This window comes from Hydra viridissima, unplaced genomic scaffold, assembly GCF_058129835.1.
Source record: "Hydra viridissima isolate aposymbiotic clone 2 unplaced genomic scaffold, HvirCarnegie_v1 scaffold_1, whole genome shotgun sequence".
NCBI lineage: Eukaryota > Metazoa > Cnidaria > Hydrozoa > Anthoathecata > Hydridae > Hydra > Hydra viridissima.
The window spans coordinates 4,747,364-4,768,451 of record NW_028324300.1 but is presented as its reverse complement, the minus strand read 5'-3'; the positions used below and the strand labels follow the sequence as shown (position 1 = coordinate 4,768,451).

Here is a 21,088-nt window from a genome sequence, read left to right as displayed (position 1 = left end):
CCTCTATAAATAGCTTTCCTAGCTTTTTTATGAGCATTAAATGGGTTGCAGCATTGTGTTACATTTTAGTTGCATAGCGCTTCAAATGAACATGGCTATGATGGGGACAAGTAGTTGATTTGACATTGATTGTTAAAAGCCCAGTCCTCCACTTTAATATTTCTCTATCATTATCCGGAAGGTCTCCAAAGTATTCAACTCCAAGCAAGGGTGTGTATATTATCAGATGACATTCACTTCCTAGTTGAATTCCAATCGAACTCTGTTGACTGTTTGCCATTATGAAGATAATGAACATACAAATAAGATTCAGTAATTATTTAATCTAAAACTTTAGTTTTCTCGCAACGTATCGATGATAACAATATTCTCTTCTAACAAAAATTTTTTTTTCTCTTTCTTTTATACCAGACATCCCTCAAAAGCGTCATAAAAATCAACACATATCTGCTATTTACACATATTTACAATTATTTTTGTAATAACTTTTAAAATTATGAATTCCACAACGATCCAGCAATTTTTACTACAGAACTAAAAAAACTAAAAAAATTTTTAGGCTTAATTTATCACAATTGATTTCACACAACTATAGTTAGACAACTAGCAGTATCTTGATAAAAACGAAATCTATTTTGTTTATGTTGCTTTGTCTACATATTTGGATTCAGCGCCCTCAAAAATAGTTAGGTACTGATTCTCAGCTGTTTTTTTCCACTGAACAAAAAAATACGGCATTTTGGGCTAAATTTCAAAACGTGATAACTTTTTAACCGTTTGGAGTTGGGAGCTCAAATTTTGCATTTTTTCATGTTTGATTGATAGGTAGCACTGGTTAAAATTTAATTGAAATCTGAGGGGGTATTAAATAAAGGTATTGTCAAAGCAAAAACTAAATTAAGAAATTTATTCAATTTAATAATTATTAAAATTAACTATATAAAACTTAGTTACACAACTGATGATGAACATAAAAGGAAGAGAATTCCTTAAACTAAATCTAAAATAATTTACTTGAAAAATATTAAATAGCTGTTATCTAAAAAAATAAAAACCTCAGGCTAAATGTATTTAGAGAGTACATAAAAAATGAATGACGTTCATTTTGCCCATCGCTGCATGTTTTGCCCATCGCTGCATGTTTTGAAAAATTCCGTCGAAAAAAAAGCAATGTATTAATTGCGTTCACTCGCACTAATGAGTTAGCTTAAATTCTACGCTTGTATATTCAATAAATACGAAATATAATACGAAATATAATACGAAATATAATAGTTAAAATTGAAGGGATTTCTTTGTGATCTTTGCAATCGTTTAAATATAGTATAAAAAATAACTATATAACATTACATGAAAAAATATCTCGAAAATGTTCTTTGTAAAAAAGCTAAACACTTTGAACCACAAAAACCTCAAAGCATCTGATTTATATCGATTTTATCGGAATTATAATCTTGTCTTAGGCGAGAACGAGGAGCGAGTTCTAAAAATATAAAAATCAGACAGTTCGTATTTTATCTAATCTTTAAGATTGTGACATTTATCTAATCCTGATATGACAATATACCTTCTGCTGAAGTCTCATCTTCGCTTTTATTGGCATCAGGCAATCGCTTCCTAATCTTTTTTCTATACTCTTTAAGGGCGTTTTTTGAAAGATGCTGTTGTCTTCTCATTTTAAGAACTAGCGACGTAGGCTGATCTGGTATAAACCACGCTAAAAGTCGAGCTGTTCCTGACACTACTGATTGGAAGATAAATGCAAACGTGAGCCGAACTGTCCAGATCTCCCAATGGATTTTATTGAAACTGTAGTCATATGGTGGTCCGTATTCATGGAAACCAGGAAATCTAAATTAATTACGTTATTGTCAAAATATTGATGTTTATATATAAAATATGACATTGAAAAACTACATCTGTAAGTTTCGCACAATTTCGTGCCGAATATTTCTCGACCTTTTGCTATTTAAACTTTACGGTCAATTTTAAAGCTTTTTAATAGAACATTAGGAGCTTCGAACTTTTGAACATAATTTGATTCGAACATTAACAAGTTCGAAATAAGTCGAACTTTTGTTCGACTTCTTTTCGAACTTATTTAAATGTTTTCACCAGTATTTTCTAGAATTCACATGGAACCCTCTTCTTAACTAATTCATCTTCCAGTGTGGTATCAGAGTATGGTTCACTCTAACCACATTTTGTTTTTCAACATTTTGTATTTTTAGGGATCTGTAGGGTGTTTTATGAACAAAAAGTTGGGGTCAGAGTTGAAGTAAAAATAAGGCAGCAGGGGAGAAACTGAAATAACATTAATTTTTGGATTTTTTTATTTGAATTTTTCTTCTTTGGCCCTACATTCATTTTGTTTAATTCAAAGAGTTTCTTTCACAGAGGTGTCAATCAAAACACAGGATGACACTTTTTTTTTCCATCTATTAACAGTTGCTTTTGAAATTCCAGCCTTAGAAAAAGGCAGGAATGTTTAATAGATGTGTATGTGATTTGGGAATTCAATACATATTATTCAATCAACCTGACTCACATAAAAACGTCATCTTGTCACTTGTTAGGATTATATGGTTATATACCTTCATATTAAAACCCACTCAAAACTTTAGCAGACAAAGATGCTCTAACCCAAGTTTAATTAAAAGGTTCTGCAATTTTAAATATAGAAACAACCTTACCAGGATTGTTGATTAGCTAAGAAATGATTTTAAAGTTTTGTTAACACTAAAATAGATCACAGGTACTAATGTCTACAGGTTGTAGTTTGTGTGATGTCTAAGAAGATATGGTAAGCAAACAGACTAATTTCTTTTGCTTTATCAAAGAAATTGATTGCCTAATACAATTCATAATAAAATAAAATGAGAACATAATTTCCTTTGAAGGACGAGAGAATAATAAAAAACAGTTAAAGCATTTCTTGAATGTTTCTTCAGCCATTCAACTAGTTTTTTATGCTACACCAGAAACTGAAAATCTTTTTTTTAAAAAAGTACCCATAAAATGTTCCTTGAGAAGATACAAAATGGAGGAACTGATATACCACCAGCATTTACTGTGTTACACATGGTCACTAGTGAGTTTTGTTCAGAAATTTAACTGCTGAAATTTGGCACTCTCTTTTTAAGGCAATGACATGTTCTGGAATATGAACTGTTGTCACTCCTGCTTCATCTACATTCTACTTTTTGTGCAGTAAAAACTTTATTTTTTGAAACAAAGATTTGACATTATCTTAGAACAAGCCTACAATACTAAATACAGACATCCAATAGATACATCTTCAAGTTTCTAAAATGCCAAATTCGAATAACACTTTTTAACAATAATCTTTCCCTAAAAATTCTTCTCAAAACATAGATTTGGACAATCCTTCCTTAAATTTGGAAAACATTTTTCCACATAGCAAATTCTATTAAACCATAAAACTTAATCAGACTTAATTCATATCCCATTTTTGAAGTTTATTTGTCTTCTACCAGAATATTTTCTAGAAGTTTGTCTTTATATCATAAACTAAAAGTTTATCATACAAAGACAAGTAGAAATTTTTAATTTTGTACAGCTCAATTTAGCAAACTCCGTGTCATTTTACTGACAATTAATTTGTAACAATCATCAAAAATATTTACCGACAATATTGGTACAAAGGAGCGAATGAATCAGATTTTTCAAAATCTTGAAAATGGTTGATGTTGAAATAAGCTAAACTCCAGTTAACATATCCTTTTAAGGTACCATCTGGGCTATATTTGTATTTATAGACAGTTTTAGGAATAAACTCTGAGGCCATGGCAATAACAAAACCATTCACCATAACTGAAAACTAAAAAAAAAAAACAAAGACTTTAAACAATCTGTTTTTTATTTATAAAACTAAAAAAAATAAAGATTAATCTAATCTAAATTAAAAAAAAATTTATTTAATTACCGCTGTGACTGTAACAAGTATATCATACCACACACCAATACCTTTTTCCAACATAGCAACTGGCCTACGAAACGCGGTTGTTAAGTTTATTGCATCAATACGTATTTCTATCAAATTAGTTACCAGGGCAATTAATGGTGCCAAAGGGAAAGCAGCTACAAACATTGTCACAAAACCATACTGGAGAACTGGGTAGAAAGAAAAAACCAAACAAATATATCTATAAGTAGATAAGTATAATGATAATTTTATAAAGATATATCACAAAATTGCTTAAAAAACTTTTTGCAAGCCTGTCCATATCTCCATAAAAATATTAAAGTTCAGTTTATTCAGAAAATATTATTTTGGCTCCCAGGCCCTGACAATCCAACATTTAAAAACATTAAAATTTCTTAAAATGATTTAAATCAAAAAACCAAAACATTTCCAGAGTTTATATTTACAATCTGAATCAATCAGCTTGAAGAACAAAATAGTTTATGATTGAGGCACTCTAAGGCCATCAAATTATGAAAAAGGTAAGAGAAAGTAAAACGTTTGAATATTTTGGTTCAAAAATACTGACTAAATAATTTTATGCTTCATATGCAAAATTTTCTTCAGGGTGTATACTTGAATCAGCAGAACTTAAATTTATGCTTCTCTTTCCTACTGAAAGGTTCATAAGCCTGGTGCTACACACTATGTCACCTTCATGACAAAAGGAATCTACTTCTCTATGATGTTTCTGCTTATAAACATCATTTGTGGAATTTAAGAACAAAGTAAGAATCAAATATTTGGAAACATTTGTCAGCTTTTTCTAAACAAAGTTGTTTTTTTTTTAACAGCTGAGTTATCTCTGATTGCCCTGACTCCTTAATTGATAATTGTATTTTATGATATGAATAGCATGCTGCAGATAGAAAGATTTAATGGAAAATTCCTGAAACTGAAGTAGTTCTTACTTAAAAAGCACCTTGGTATATAGATTCTACTCTTTTAATCTGTGCTTTAACTATTAAGAAGTACCCCAACAGGGAGGAAATATCTAAGAAATTGAATTGTCTGTCTAGAGTGCTAAAACTGATAGAAAAGTTGTAAAATTAGAAGTTCTTGAAAGTTTTAACTTCATTGAAGACAACCCTCCTAGATTGGTTTCACTTCTCATAGAGTTTTTATGGCTTGTATTTAAACTTCTTAACTATGAGAATGTAGAAACATCGTGGATGAAAATACTTGTAGAGTGATGAGAAAGTAAACACCATTGTTAAAAAGGTAATCTAGATTTTTTACATAAATCATCTGAATTTAATGGCTCTTTTAACACTATCGAAGATTTTCACTATTCCTCAGATTTTTTTTTATGAGAAAAATATACAACTTTGCAATTGAGAGCTCCCTTAAAAGTGTTATCAAAATTGGCATGTTATTATCAAAAATCTTTAAAAATAACATGCCAGTTTTTATATGAAAATTAAGAGTATTTGGGGCTATTTAAATATAGCCCCATTAAACTGAAACTTTGCAGTAAACTTTTGTATTTTTTTGTACTTTATGTAATAAAAGAAAATTTTAGATTGGGAATAAGCAATTCTAAAGTTAAAAATTTTAGCAGCTTACATGTAAAATGTATGTAAAATGATGACAAAAAATTTAATTTAACTCACCCACTTCTTGATATTCCCCGTATAGAGAGAGTTCAGTATGTTTTTCTTGACAATCAAGTTGATAATCAGCTTCCCAAATAGGGACATCATGCTGGTGATTTATCGAATGCTTCCAACTATTGTACTTCTTTTTCAGGAAACTTTCAATCAAATAATTGTAAAACTTATTTAAGAATTTTTTACAACATATAAAAACTGCAATTAATTGAATTATAGGTCAATAATAACAACGATCAAAAACCTAAAAATTAAGATTTTTAAAATTAACAGGATATAATTTAAAATATTTCTTCAAATAAAACTTACGGCCACAAAATTTCTGGTATATTTCCTACTAATTGTTGACCTGCCATCAGCACAACTAATTGGATGCATAACTCCAAAAAGCAGCCTTGAGCAGAGCATCCTTCTAATCGAATACTTTTACTTATTAAATGTTTTCGGTGTCCTGGCCAACCCACAAAATGTGAACCTTTAAAAAATGCAACATAGAACACAGATGCATAAGTATTACAAAATTGAAACCAGAACATTTTCACTGTAAATGATTTTTCAAAATCACTCTTTGTTCTTGGATTTTCCCACTCAGTAAGTTTTTCAGCGATGTACTTATAAAAATATCGAAGGAGATTAATTGCTACTAAACTAATTACACTGGCTGTTGCAGTAACTAGCATTCGAGAGTTTGAACGCAGTGTACCATGAGTGGCCAAAAGCACTCCAAACACAGCTCCCCTGTATATAACAACACCCATAGTTGCTGCGATCACTATGCATATAAATAAGAACACAACTGATACTTCACCACAGATTTTGAAAATGTATTCTTTCTTTGAAATAAAGGGTTCATTTTTTTTGGTCACTGGATTAATTTTTTCCTTTACAGCTGCTGCGCAATACTCTGGTCTTAACTCTTCTTCCTCATAAAAGTTTGTTGTATGCCATCTGTATGATAATGTATATTGGCGTCTTTTCCAATACTCCAGGTAAAGTACTGACCATAATGACAATAACACAGATAAAAATGGTGTAGCATCATTATCAAAAAATTGAGTTATTTGAGCATATAAACAAGTTTCATTAAGAAAATAAAACTGACAGGCTTTATCACACAGTGGGCACATATAAAACAAAGAAATATTTTTTGGATGACAAATCTCTTTGACTGGCTCAAACCACAGCAAAGAAAATGCTCCAAAAAAGCAGCATAATACTCCTAGTATAGAGGCTGGAATTAAAAATAGTGTATAAAAACCCAACCAATCAAAGTAAAATGCAATTTTTACTCCAAAATAGTCTTTAATTGCATCAATAGGTTGGTATTTAAAAATCTGTTTAAATGAAGCCCATTCCTTATAAAGTTTTTGTCTCATACTGAATTCATGGTAATCATTGTCTTTTAATATTGGTCCATCATGACAAGGGTAGCTTGCAGTAAAAACATTTTCATTCAAAAGATGGCTTGGGCCACATTTCATTAGGTCATTACCACTGCATGGTGTGGTTTCAAGTATATGAAAAACAAGCCTTGAACGGTCAGCTTGAGAAAAAAAATTATCTTTGTTATGTCCATTGTAAAACTCACATAGTCGTGACTTGTCAAATACATCAGCAAAATACGATTTTGGTGAGCTGAAGTATGACTTTTTTATCTGAAAAGGATCATATCTATTCCAGAATCCCTTTAACTTTTTTAAATGCTTACTATACCTAAAAAATTAAATTACTACATTTTACAAATACAAATTTATAACACTTATGTTTAACAATTACAAATGAATATATATGAAATTTATAAATTTTAACAAAATAAAAAGTATTTAATTCTAATGTAGATAGCACTTTATCAATTTATTTATAGAAAAACATTTTGTATTTATTGCTTTGAAAAGCTTTGTATAAAACCATATTAAATACTTTTTAAACTGTGGATGCATTTAGATAAAAAAATATGATATATTTATAATACTTATATATTTACTACATAATATTTAGGTTAAATTACAAATAGAACTTACCATAGATCAACTTTAATATCATTTTCAACAGTTGGCATATGTAACTTTAAGTCTTCTGCAACATCACAAAGGACATCAAAAGGAGCATAAATATGCCAAAACATTGTTTGCTTATCCTAAAAATAAATCAAAAAATTTAAAACAATAAATAACACATTTATGCATTGTGCAGACAATGTACGATTTACGCATGTTTATACAAAGTTTTGTTAACAATAAAACGTTTTTCCAATACCTATACCTTTAAAAATAGTTTTACCAACATATTTACTCAATTTGACATTTTTACTTGAAAGTGCTATATAATACTTCATAGTTTCATTATTTCTTTTCATGGAATATCTCAACTATATTTAACCCTTAAATGCCCAAAGCAGCATAAAATGCTCAAAAAATTCTGATTTTTGGTACAAATAATCCTACTTGCTATAGAAAAGTGGGAAAAATTTTCCTTGTCATAAAAACGACGTCAATGCACTTTTTTGAGTTGTATCAAATCTGATACAACGGGCATAATTGTACTAATATTTTAAACAACTTTAATTTTTTTGACTATATCTTAAGTGTTTTAGCCTATTTAACATCCTAAGTTGAAGCAGATTTCAAATGATTGTAGATACTCAAACTGTAGGGCCAGGCAATTTAAGGAATAAAGATAAATAATTACACTCAACAGTTAGAGGTTCACGAATGAAGAAGTGTCTTCTTTATTCGTGAACCTTTAATTGTTCCTACAAAATAAATGTTACGCTTCCTCAATTCGACTATCAAATTATTCAAACGTCATTGAAGTTGTGTTTATCAGGCAGTGAAGAAGTCAAATTGAGTACTACATCTGCACTGACAGCTAAACTTGTATCAGAAATGCTTTTTAACTTCCCTTGATTAATATCAAAGTCATACAAAAAGCTTGAAATGCCACTACAACCCCAAAGCTTGAACCCCCCACTTATGTGACTTTTTAGGCAAGTACTGACGCGGTAGGGACTTCCCTTTAAAAGGAACCATTATCTCATCAACAGCGTGAAACTCTTCTGGTGAAACTCTCAGAAAGTTTTGGCGAAGCTCTTTCACCCATGTTTGTAACTTCCATATGCGGTCATTTGCTTTTTCTTCCTCGGCTATTTCTAAACTGCTTACAAAATGAATATTCCAAAGAATCATTTCAAATTTGTTCCTTCCCATAACTGAAGAAACCCCATCATAGGTCATAAATGTTTTCCAATATGATCTTCAACTTGGGAGCCTTACCAAACCCATCCTGAGAAATACACCAATAAACTTCTCAATAGAATGCTTTTTTCTGTACCTTTTGATTGCAAAATATAAATATTTGTTTGCTCTGTGGTGTTTTTCAGCATCTCATCACTAACAAACAATTTAAAATATTGAAAGGGTGTTTTTTCCATATTTGGTGTTGGTGTCATTCCAGGCTCCTTGAAGTTTACGTCATCTAGGGGTTCAAAGTTCTTACTTCTCCATATAAAAGTAGTTGGTGTAGTATTATTTTTGTTAATAGGTGTCTCATTAGCATTCTCAACTGGTCTTGATGCTATACATGCTAATGGCTCATCACCACTTGTTGAATCATATTTATTCTCACTTACTTCTTCAATATTAGTATTGGCTTCATCATTTCCCAAATCAAACTCATTGTCACTTTCATCACTCTCCCCAAAATCACTTTCTCCATCAAATACATAGTTTAAAATATCAGAGACAGTTATCTTTTTATTTTCATTCATCTAAACAAATATACAAAAAAACTTTTTTCTATATTTGTGTAAATGAATAAAGATAAAAACTTGAACTTTTTTGAAAAAGCTTTCATACTTAAACGGCAATTGTATCAAATTTGATACATACAAATGCAATTAGCAAATGTTATGCATATTTGATAACCAAAAGGCATGAAATAGTTTATAAAGTTTTCCTGCACCTTGATTCTAAAAAAAAAAGTAAAAAACAGCACAAAAATTTATAAAACCAATATGAAATAGAAGTAAAAACAACACTTGGTAAACACCACGTGAACCACTCCTCGCAAATGCCGTTTTCAAATGTTTACAAACTGAAAAATCTACCTGGATGAAAAGTACTAATTGTACAAAATCGAAAATTCACTTCTCACATTTGTAACAATGGGTGTTTTCAGATAAAAACAAGCTTCCATTTAAAAAATACAGTGGTTTAAAATTTGTGTATCAGATCTGATACCTGGGGTCATTAAGGGTTAATTTAAAAATGAAATTTTTTAAATAAAATTTTAACCAGATACACTATTAGATAACTACTATTAGAATGATAAAACACTTTTAGAAAGATGTAATTTATTGTATATAGGATAGTATCATCATAAATTACATAGTGTGGCTCACACACTATGTAATTTATAATGATACTATCCTATTTGGTTTAGAGCTTAAAACCACAATGTGCACTTTTAAATTTTAAGCACTTATATTGTTGATTTTTTATAGAAATTCTATTTTCATAATTTCATAACTAAATATCTCTGTAATCTGTTAGTTCACCTTTACTTGACTCTAAAAACTTTTCTTTTCTTCATAATATTTCAGTTTAAACTTCAACTCTTAAAATGCTTCTTTCTAGTAGTTACAGCAGGATATCTGATTCTTACTTTCCTAACATAATATCAGGATACTAGAATCTTCATGGGAATAACAGTATTCTCAGTTACAATTTCAGTAATGTGATGTTGATATATTAGATGTACACTACTTCACTAGTGCTCACTATTAATGGTATTTTACAACGAGTTTGTTGTTTTCTTTCACTTTCTCACTTTTTGTGTCATAATCTTGTCAACAATGGCAATGTAAACCTTCTTTTTCCTTTGAGCAACTAAAAATCCTCAATCTTTTTGAACATTGATTAGAGATTGCATATTCAAATGCAAGACTATAAAGTAACTTTTATCAAAAACCTTAATAAGTACTTTAATAAACAATAACAAACTTAAGAATTTACTTAATAAAAAATGATTGTTAAATAACTTCATTCAATTACTCATTAAAACTTTATGAAAAATTTTATTAATAATTTATTAAATGACAACTTATCTAGCTTTATCATAACTTGTGATTTTGGAATTATGATATTATAAATATTGACTACTGGGAAAAGTTAACTTTTGTTTAAGCATTAATATACTTTGGAGAAACTTTTTAAATTAGATCTGTTTATCTTTAAAAAGTAATGTAAATATAATTACAATTTGAAAAACAATCACTAATTTTTCTCTGAAAATAAAAACACTTATCATTTATGTTTATCAAACTGATATGCTTAGTATAACTTCAAATATTCTGTGGAATCTTATGTGTTCTAATAATCCTCCAAATTAAATAACTAGTAATTCACTTTACTAATTATTTTACTTATTTAAGATATATTTAAGAATACCTTTTTATATATGAATGAAAATACTTACATGTGATAAGAAAGGTCTCCTAGATATCTTTAACCTTTTATTACGCAAATTCTTAAAAAAGTAAAGCCTTTTTTGTTTCTTAACTGGATCTTGATCATTGTCAGCTGCTAAAACAAAATCCAAGTGATCTTTTCTATGTTTATTCTTCAGTGATTTGTTATTGCAATAACCATGAGAAATATTTTCCTCCTCCTTATTATAATTTTTTCTACTTTTATCTTTGTAGTTAATCAAACTAACATTGTCTGCAATATCATTTATTACATCTATAAGCATTTTGAGACTTGTATTTATTTTTGCTGAAATTGCTAAAATACTAAAATTCTGAGTAAATTATTAACTTGATATGCTGACCAGATAGCTACCTAGATTGTTTCTTATGGTAAGTTGCAAAAACTGGCCAATTGGTTAGATACGAATAACATATTGAACATATTAAAATACCAAGTTACAGCTCTGCATGTATATGAAGTAGTCATAAAACATAAACATTTTCGCATTGACTTTTTGCGTCACTTCTAAATAGCTTAAGCTATTTTGAATCATCTAATTTTCATAATGCAGTATACGATTAGAGACGATAAAATTACGAAAACACGGAACCCGTGTTCTCCCTGTTTTTCATCAATTGGGTATTTTTTGGTAATTTCGTTGGTAAGTTTACTTTAAGATCTAAGAGTTAAACTGCGAAAAAATGCTTTTTAGTTTACGGAAAACACAGCAGCTGACAAAACGAAAGGCAAGAAAAAATGGCTTTCATGTTTTCTTGATTTTTTACTGCCGATACATATATATAATTCGATATATATACAAAATTTTTAATTGATTTTATACAAAATAAAAAATTTGTGACACACGGAATGAAAAAATGTTATTAAAAAAAAAAAAAAAAAAAAAAAAAGCCAAATGGTAGTAGTTATGCTAATAACCTCAATGCAAACTACTTAATGATTAGTGATGCTATTTGTTATTTACAACACTTAAAGATAAAGATTAATGGGAATAATCCGACAGGGGGGAGGGGAGGACATGCTTTTTAAGTGCTGAATATTCATTGCTGATAAAAAAAGAATAAACGTGATAGTTATTTTTGGTTGTAGAACCCAATATAATAGAGATAGAGATCTAATTTGTTTTATAAGTGAGAAAAAGTTTTTGCGAACAAATCAGGTTCGTTGTAAATAACTTAACTACTTTTGACCATTACTAGATTTTAAAATATCCCACTAAAACATTTCTTTCTAAAAAATGTTAAGGAGCAAAATTACATTAAATAAAACAACCTGAATAATGAGCTATTTTTACTTTTATGACCAGTCACGTCATCCCACTAAAGTGTTTTGACGTCACAACGTGAAGTCATGGTGTGAAAAAGCGTCATTAAGCTTGTTTAGCTTTTCAAAATATCTGGCCGAATCAAAAAGAACGAAAACGAAGTTAATTTTATTTTTAACTCTAGAGAAATTATAATAATAAAAAAAAATCCTGATTATTATTTAGAAATTAACAAGCAATTATAAAGTTCTACGAAATCGAAAAAAAAAACTAAATTTACATAAACTGATGCAGATAACAAATGAACCCCTAAAAGACACAAAAATAATCTTAAACCATACTGTACTAATTCACTTTTTTGCAGTTTCTGAGCCGGAGTTTATAATGAGGCAATTAGTTATAATATTGATTAGCTAGAGGAAACAAAGTTGCTTGATCAATCGTTTTTGATTGATACAATTTTTTCCAATAATACAATTTTTTTCAGCAAGTTATCATTTAATTACCTATTGTTTGATTTAGTTCCTGAATGTTACTTTGGGATGAAATTTGATATATCCTACAACGAGGAAATAGAGCCCATACTTCTCTTGAATAAGAATCCATCTCAAAAAGCCGATAGACAGAAGATTACACTTGGTTTTGCATCGGAACAAATGTCTAAAGCAGTGCACAAAAATCTCAACAAGACTCTGAAAGTGTTTGTTGTTTCTGAGGAAAAGGTTCATTGCGGTAAGAAGTTAAGAGTCATAGCTGTTGTGATCTGGTTTAACTGGAGTTTAAAGTTGTAAAATAACTAAAAATCGAAATAACTTTTAATCCAGACTTTAAATAATAATAACTAACCCAGATTATGCTATTAACACAAAAAAGAATCATTGTCCTGTTGGAGCGTCCATCATAGAGGCATACTTTCATATTCATAAGTTAATATTTGATTCTTCAAAATTGAATTATATAAGTATTTGTCCTTTGTACTTTATATGCGATAAAGTGGTTCCAATCTAGAAAATTCTAAAAAGCACCCCAAAACCTTTTTCCATGTTTCACGTTTCCAATAATGTACACTGGTTTTAATCGTTTGCAAACTGGTTTTCTCACATTTCGTTTACCATCTGAGCCTTTCAGGTTAAACCTCAACTCATCTGACATGAACATTCGTCTTCACTGCTCTACCTTCCTATTTCTATTGGTCTTCGCTATCTCAAACGTGCTTTTCGGTTCTTTGGCGATATTAATGGTTTTTTGCATTACATAAACGTCGCCATACAGTTTTTCCTGTAATATAAAGTTCCGATTCGCGAATTGTATCTCTAGCACTAGCATATGGGTTCTTTTTCACGTACCTTATAATTTTACGATCAGTACCAGGAGTACTTTTACTCCTCGTACTGATCGTGCTCAGTTTAAAAAGTTTTTTTTGGTTTTATATTTATTAACTAATCGATTTATAAAACCGCTTTTGACATTTTATACTTAATTCAACTCTTTTTGTGTTGTTACAGCATTACCACCATCAAAAAACGTTTGATTTTAACCATTATATTTATTACATAAACTTACAGCTAGTTTTACTGTTTCTAACAAACATTTGTTGTGTTTTATGTAATAGACTACATATACAACTTTTACGCTTTGCTTAATTGAAATCCAAATTCGAAATGAACAATTTATGATTAAATTGCAGAGCTGTTCTACAATTTAACGGTATTGAGGTAGGAGTTTTCTTTATTTTGAAATGTTACTTTTATGATGTTTAGTATTTATACAAAAAATAATTAAAAGTGAGTCATGCAAGTGAAATTAAAACGAAAACATATTCCACATTAAATAGCAGATGGTATATCTAATAGTGGTCATTAACTTGTTTTAACTGTTTTATCATTTTAAACGTTTTTGTTTGCTGGAAAAACATTTTATTTGGAGTCCCCTTGTTTTGAACGACAGTGTTTATAGAAAGATCGCGGCGAGATTTTTATTTAGTATTTATAACAGGATGTAATGTCGCATGCAAGCGCCGCCCATTCTTTAAATGTGAAAAGCTGTCAGGAGGACACCTGCCATTATTTTCTAAAGTCTTAGAGCTAAAGAGGAAAGGGCTTTGTATGAAGAATCTATTGCATTGCTGAAGATTGAAAACATTAACTTTAAAAAAAGAGAATAAAATAAATTTCTATACAGAATATGGAAGGAATTTTTCTATATTGAAAGTTAAAACTGCTTTGAGATTTTAAAAAAGTTCATTTTGATTTAATGACATTTAAAATTTTCAATAACAACTTAAAAGTTATGAAAACTTTTGATCTAAGGTGGTTCCCAAAATTGAAAACACATTGCTGGATTTAAAATTTCTAAAACAAATTTTTTATACAAAAAAACTGAACAATTTGAAAAATTAGAGCTATTTATCAGCAGACTCTTTTGCCACTGGAAATGGTTTCTCAACTTCTAGCGCACCACAATCTGATATTGTAATATCTTTAAGTGGTTGATCACGGTTGTTTGTTTTTGCTTTTCCTACTCGTTTAACAACATCCTAAAGGAAAAAAAAGTGTAAAAAAGAAAGCAAAATATAACTCAATAGTAAAACAAATTAATAGTCAATTAATCTTACCATTCCCTTGATTACTTTTCCAAAAACAGTGTGACGCCCATCTAACCAAGGTGTTTTAGTGAATGTAATGAAAAATTGCGAACCATTAGTGTCTGGGCCTGCATTTGCCATTGATAACCAACCAGCTCCATAGTGATTCAATTTAAAGTTTTCATCTGGAAAGCGTTCTCCATAAATACTTTTGCCACCTGGATTAAATTCAATGGTAGTTTAGATTGAATAACTAAATTCTCTTATAAGCTTTCAATTATATATAATTATGCAATGCAATAATACTTTATGCAAAATATTAATAACTTTGTATTTAAGGACCTAGGGATCGCTTTCTAAAAATTATCAGCCTGATGTTTATCAGTGATTCTCAATATTAAGATTTCTAATGTACCAGATTATACTAACAATTTTAATATGCCAGTTACTAATTTAATTACTAATAATTATTCCCTAAAAAACTCATTTTCTCTTTTCCAGAGAAACAACATTTATTTTGTAAAACAAAACTTTCTTGCACTGATAAATATCAGACTAACAGTTTTTAAGAAAGAGCTCCCCAGACATTTAGTGATACTGGAAGAAAGACTGGTAACAATAAAATTATATTCCTGTCTATGCAAATCAAAATATCCAACCTTGTGTTTACAACATTTAAAAATATTAAAATTTGAAATAAAGATTGTTTATTCATATGCATATATAAGTAAATATTAGGAAAAAAATCTTTTCATATTGTGTATTTTTTAATACACAAGTAAAACCCAACTAACCAGTTCCATCACCATTTGTAAAATCACCACCTTGCATCATGAAATTGTCAATTACTCTATGGAATTTGCTACCTTTGTATCCAAATCCTTTCTAAAAATAAAAATTATATCACTGATAAAATTTTTAACTTGTTTTTTTAGGTCTAAAACTGATACATCATATACAATCAAAACATATATGCCATTTCTTAACTTTTGGGAACCTTACCTGATGTGTTACTAGTTCATAAAAGTTCTTTGCAGTTTTTGGGACAACATCTCCAAAAAGACCTATTTCTATGCGTCCAATTGGCTTTCCATCCTCTGCTAAATCAAAGTAAACTTTTTTCGTAACTAAAAGATCTTCAGCAAGGCATGATACTAATACACAAATGAAAACCAAACAATTCAAGGGAGCCATGTTGGTGTGTGTATGTCGTGCAACGTGATGTGGAATAACGAATTAATAACGCACTAAATTTGTAACAACAAGTAATTTCGAATGGCTACACTTGCTACACTATAAGTTAAATAAAAAAACATTCAGCTTTTAAATTACAATGTGATCATGTTATCCACGTAGCAATTTGAGAACAAATTTTGCGGTATACAATCTTTCAGGCATGTTTCTTCGGTATATTTCGATTTAAAATTGAGCAGAGATCTGAACAGACATTTAAGTTACCAAATCATGGTGACTTGAAAAAAGGGCAGTTTAACAGTATTTAATGATTTAAAAAAAAACTTTTATAAAATTTTACTTTTAACAAATGAAAATTCAAGTAATTATGAAAATTTTGATAGCTAAAGAAATTAAAATCATATTATAAAAAAACAAATGTTCAATTGTCGATTGAGTCTAGAAAGAGTTGACAAAAAGGAATTGAGTATTTTGAAACGAAAGAGAGAAACTCAGTTATTTGAAAATATTTAACAATAAATACAACATCAATTGATTTCAAAAATCACATCATCAAACTCTTTATCATTCGGACAACTGAAATAAACACAAACCATCATCAAATAAAAATTTCTTTGAAAATCTTATTAAAGGTCATCCAAATAAAACAAAAAAGTCTAATCAAAAGATTGATTAAAATGTGACAAATTGCGCTTTTTACCTCTGGAGAATTAATATCAAGTCGATACAGTCGATTAACAATAGCTATTGTTATCAATATTTATAACAGTTTTGAATATTTATAACAGCTTTGAAATATTTTATGAGTTTTGAAAAAAAAAAGTATCTTGAACTCCAAAAAACTACAGATTTACTGCCAGCTGATACAAGTTTGTCAATTTATTTAAAGAGCTCCCCCTCCCCCTCCTTTCTTTCTTCATTATGCTTTTTTGTGTGCAAAGCTGATATGCTGATTTTAAAAAATCAGCAAACCAGCTTTGCTTGCCATTAAAAAAAGCTCGATATTTACACACTGGACATTCGAGTTGTCCATGTTCTGAATAGTTAAATTTGGACAATAGTTCTTTGTTTACACTTTCGATTTGATGTAGTCAATTTACAACTAAATTTAAAAAGTAGTTCATGCATGACCATGGCCGCCGAGAGGGGGGGTGGACGGGGAAGATTCCCGGGGCCCCGCGTGTGTACAAACAATTTTTTAAAGTAATTTTTAAAATATTTAAATAGTTTTGACTTTTAAAAGATTTAATTAACTTTTATTTTTCATTTACAATGACCAGAGCACGCTTCTTTTGGTCCTGAGTATGTAATTGATCATAATGAGGGCCCCTTAAGAAAACTTCCCCGGGGCCTGAAATTTTTCTCGGCGGCCATGTGCATGACGTGACGACATCACATTTCAATAACTATTTAAATTTATGTTTTAAATAGTAGAAAATTTTATAGTACACGTCTGGGAAAACAATCCAATGAATACAGGTTTGCAGATGAACTACTTTTTGTTATTAGTAATAAATTAACATATATTAAGTATGTGTTATAAACCTAAGCAATAATATTAGTTTACAAGATCAAAATTTAAACAAAAAAAAAAAAAGAAAAAAAAAACTACTTTTGGTATTCATTTTTACAAAATCTCTAAACAAATAGAAAATTTAACAATCACATTTTTAGAATTTTGAGAGTTTTTACAATTTTCTCAACGCATTAAAGCCTTTAGCGTAGGGATAAATTTTCGCAATTGTTTGTCTTAATTATTAATCATTTGAACAGTGTTTCTGCGTGTGTAAAATGTTGCCTTGTGTTTATATCTGTATGAATTATCAATTTAGAAAAGAGGTTGACAGTATTTGGCCTATATATAGATATATTCCATCACTAAACAAACTTAATTGACGGCATTTTAAGGAAGGTTCTTCTAAAACAATTCTGGACATTTATTATTTTAAAAAGAAAATTTTACGCAATACCTCTGTTGTGGAAATAGCGCTAATGATACTCAAGCGCTTATGACGCTCAAGCGCTTGTGAAATTTCTTAGCTGATAAAAGTATGAATCTAAATAGAAAACTTGTGATAGGACCTTCATATTTTGTCAGAAGCTTGTAGCTTCTTATATGCTGTTTTGCTTTATTTTTAAAAATTTTTCCACAAATCAGAGCTACATATACACAAAATATAGCAAACACAGAGAAAGAAAAAACTCTTTCATTTCATTTAAAAAAATAATTACACAACTCTCTTTTTTCTCCTTTAAATAATAAAAACTTCATCAACTAAAAATCTAAATGGTTTTCAATTGTTTAGTTTATATTTCTTTAAAGATCTATAAATCTCATGAGAGTTTTCCAATATTTACGCAAAAATAGCAATTAACCGAGTTAAAGACGCATAAAGTCCTGCTGCTCCAAATAATGTTCCGATTACAATAAGAAAGATGTCCCAAATTCTTTGACGGCGCGATAATAAGCTCCATTTAAGTTTTAAATGAAAATAACAGGGGAATATAAATATCAGGCAAGTCCCAATAAGGCTTCCACGTAAACCCAAAACAACTGCGAAGTATGGCACAAATACAGCAACCACTACAGTGAGCGTTGTTAACACTAAACGCGTACATGCTACCCACAAGTAGAAGATCAATTGACTTGATTTAATCTTCGTGCTTTCAATTAAACTGTCAATAAGTTCACTTATTATAAACATATTCAAAGGGTAGTTCAAAATAGCATAAACCAGTAAAGTCAGAGAGCAGACAATATGAGCAGGGCGATTGGCGGTGGCAATATTTAAGGTAACTATGCTTTGAGTCAATAAACCATATGCGAGGGAACCTAAAAATGCGACAAGAAACTTTACTACAGCTGTTGCTAGATAGGATTGATGAAGGACACGATTAATTTTTGAACTCTCTTTCATACTGCCTTCAGCATGAGGCAACACAGAATGCACCTCGCAAGATAGCATTATTATTCCTAAGGCTAATGACAATCCATTGATGTTCGTTTCAGATATATCGTTGATATTGATTTTCCAGTTTTCAATTTCAAAAAAAAACGCTACTAATATAGTAAAAATTCCAACCAGAACTGAAAATACAGCGGCCATGCTGAGATAAGCCAAAATTGTGAGTTTTTTGACAAACAAAGTGGGATAAATCAACACAGAAAATATCATTGTCAGCAACCCAAACGATAAATTTGTACTTGGATGGAGTAAGTCGTAAATATTTTTACCCAAAACTATAACGTTTACTACACATCCGGAGAATAAATAGAACACTAAAAAAGCGTTAAAAATATGTGCACCTCGCTCACCCCATACACTTCGAGCAATATCAACGTAATTTGAGTTCACTCTTCGGCGCTGTTTTGTTTTATGAGACACTATGTATAAGCAGTCAACTAAGAGAATTCCGGTAGCATCGGCCATTGCACTTATGATAAAAATTAAAGGAAGTACAATATAGCCACCAACTACCACGCAATATGGTAGACTGAATACTGATGTTCCAAGTGGTAATATGTTCCACATTGCATGAACCATAGAGGCACCTAAGATATTACAAATGATCAATAAACAAGCACCGGCTTTTTTCTTAAATAAATACGAATTGGCTTTTTTAAAAATAAACGGCAATAAATGAATCCTATAACAACGTAAACAACAAAAACCATTATGATCATTTTGATCAAAATTGGATTAGTAATCATTTAAGAAACTCTAATCATGATATGATGACCTACCTCTGTCAGCAGACAACTTTTCTACCAGGTTATCAAAAATTGAACTATTAGATGACAGAACGCTTCCTCGATGGTTGTTTATTTGCAATTGGTAATTTTCAAATATTGTTCGAGTGCTATCACGATAGCTAATCAACAAAGATGGAAGAATCGAAGAAGACGGATTTTCACTTGAAGTTGGTTCTTTAACGGTTGGCGCTGAAAATTCAATTTGGATGGTAAAATTTGTAAATTTAAATGATTTTTAAAAGTTGCTGTATTTAATTTATTGTGCTCACTCTTTTTATTTGTTTAAATTTACTTTTACATTTTTTCATGTAATTTTTATTACTAACACAAGAACTTTATAAATAAACAAAAAATGAAACCCAATTTAAATTTTGAGTTGTGTACATTTATAACTGTAAAATAATTTTTTTTTGAAAAATATTTTATTGTTATTCTTTACATCATCTTATATTGTATATTATATATAATTATTAAAATAAAAATACTAATTTTATTAGGAGACTAAATAATTTGAATATTGAATAATTCAATTTCGTGGCTTTTACTTACATTCTATGGAAACCATCGAAGTTGTTAAATCTGACATCTGCTGAACGCATACCAACTTGTTTACATTATTAGACGAAAGAGGTGTGACGTCTTTAGATGGAATCATTCGTATATTTAGTTGAGCTTAGTAAAACGCATAAGTATGGTATATTAAAAAAAATCGAAACTAAGAAAAAAAAAAAGCTTCATTTTTAAACTAGTTAAACTGAAATTGAGAATTTTTTGCTTTAATGTACTTTCTCAGTTTTTCTTTTTTGAAAAACTAGAGAAAAGGGTGGAGCAGTTAGAGGGGTTCCAGGAAGAATGAGTTAGTAGCTCGACGTTTTATTTGTATACTTACAGCTGTACTTTAATTGCATTCATCTGTTGTCAGCAACGAACTTGCCATAAACTCAAAACAAATATAATTTATCTATCGGTAAATTCCTCAACTCCTCCCAAATGCTATTCTGACTCAACTTATTATTTGCATCAATTTAATCTCATATAAGCATAATGATATTGATAGAGACTAACAACACCGAAAATTAAAATAAAGAAAAAAAAAAAAAAGATCAAAACCTCTTATTAAAATCCGTTGGACATGCTAACTTTTTTCCAATTACGTAAATTTTTGAAGCGTTTATTCACACTAAAAATGTTATGAACTAACCTTATCAATA

The 21,088-nt window shown here is 29.7% G+C and overlaps 3 protein-coding genes across 7 annotated transcripts; all 3 read right to left on the bottom strand.

The window, feature by feature from the left end:
• Positions 1-1,271: 1,271 nt before the first annotated feature.
• Positions 1,272-11,751, bottom strand: LOC145187789 (anoctamin-7-like). The gene is made up of 8 exons (XM_090101178.1): positions 11,071-11,751; positions 7,617-7,732; positions 5,905-7,308; positions 5,599-5,738; positions 3,947-4,134; positions 3,648-3,841; positions 1,568-1,851; positions 1,272-1,483 (listed from the first exon to the last, which is right to left on the bottom strand). Exons 1-8 carry the CDS (start codon positions 11,344-11,346, stop codon positions 1,413-1,415), a joined length of 2,673 nt encoding a protein of 890 aa, XP_089957304.1. The 5' UTR covers positions 11,347-11,751; the 3' UTR covers positions 1,272-1,412.
• Positions 11,752-14,682: 2,931 nt separating this feature from the next.
• Positions 14,683-16,187, bottom strand: LOC145187416 (peptidyl-prolyl cis-trans isomerase B-like). The gene is made up of 4 exons (XM_080063800.2): positions 15,932-16,187; positions 15,724-15,814; positions 14,960-15,147; positions 14,683-14,881 (listed from the first exon to the last, which is right to left on the bottom strand). The coding sequence occupies exons 1-4, from the start codon at positions 16,121-16,123 to the stop codon at positions 14,747-14,749; spliced, it is 606 nt and encodes a 201-aa protein (XP_079919926.2). The 5' UTR covers positions 16,124-16,187; the 3' UTR covers positions 14,683-14,746.
• A 2,125-nt stretch (positions 16,188-18,312) lies between these two features.
• Positions 18,313-21,059, bottom strand: LOC145187412 (vesicular inhibitory amino acid transporter-like). 5 transcript variants are annotated; one of them, XM_090095207.1, is made up of 5 exons: positions 20,988-21,055; positions 20,767-20,817; positions 20,427-20,592; positions 19,869-20,066; positions 18,313-19,676 (listed from the first exon to the last, which is right to left on the bottom strand). In XM_090095207.1, exons 3-5 carry the CDS (start codon positions 20,530-20,532, stop codon positions 18,478-18,480), a joined length of 1,503 nt encoding a protein of 500 aa, XP_089951333.1. In that variant the 5' UTR covers positions 20,533-20,592; positions 20,767-20,817; positions 20,988-21,055; the 3' UTR covers positions 18,313-18,477. The 5 variants fall into 5 exon arrangements, with proteins under 5 accessions (XP_089951333.1, XP_089951316.1, XP_089951345.1 ...); XM_090095190.1 differs by having other exon boundaries at positions 20,427-20,549; positions 20,988-21,042; XM_090095219.1 differs by lacking the exon at positions 20,767-20,817 and having other exon boundaries at positions 20,427-20,549; positions 20,988-21,059.
• Between the last annotated feature and the right edge of the window lie 29 nt (positions 21,060-21,088).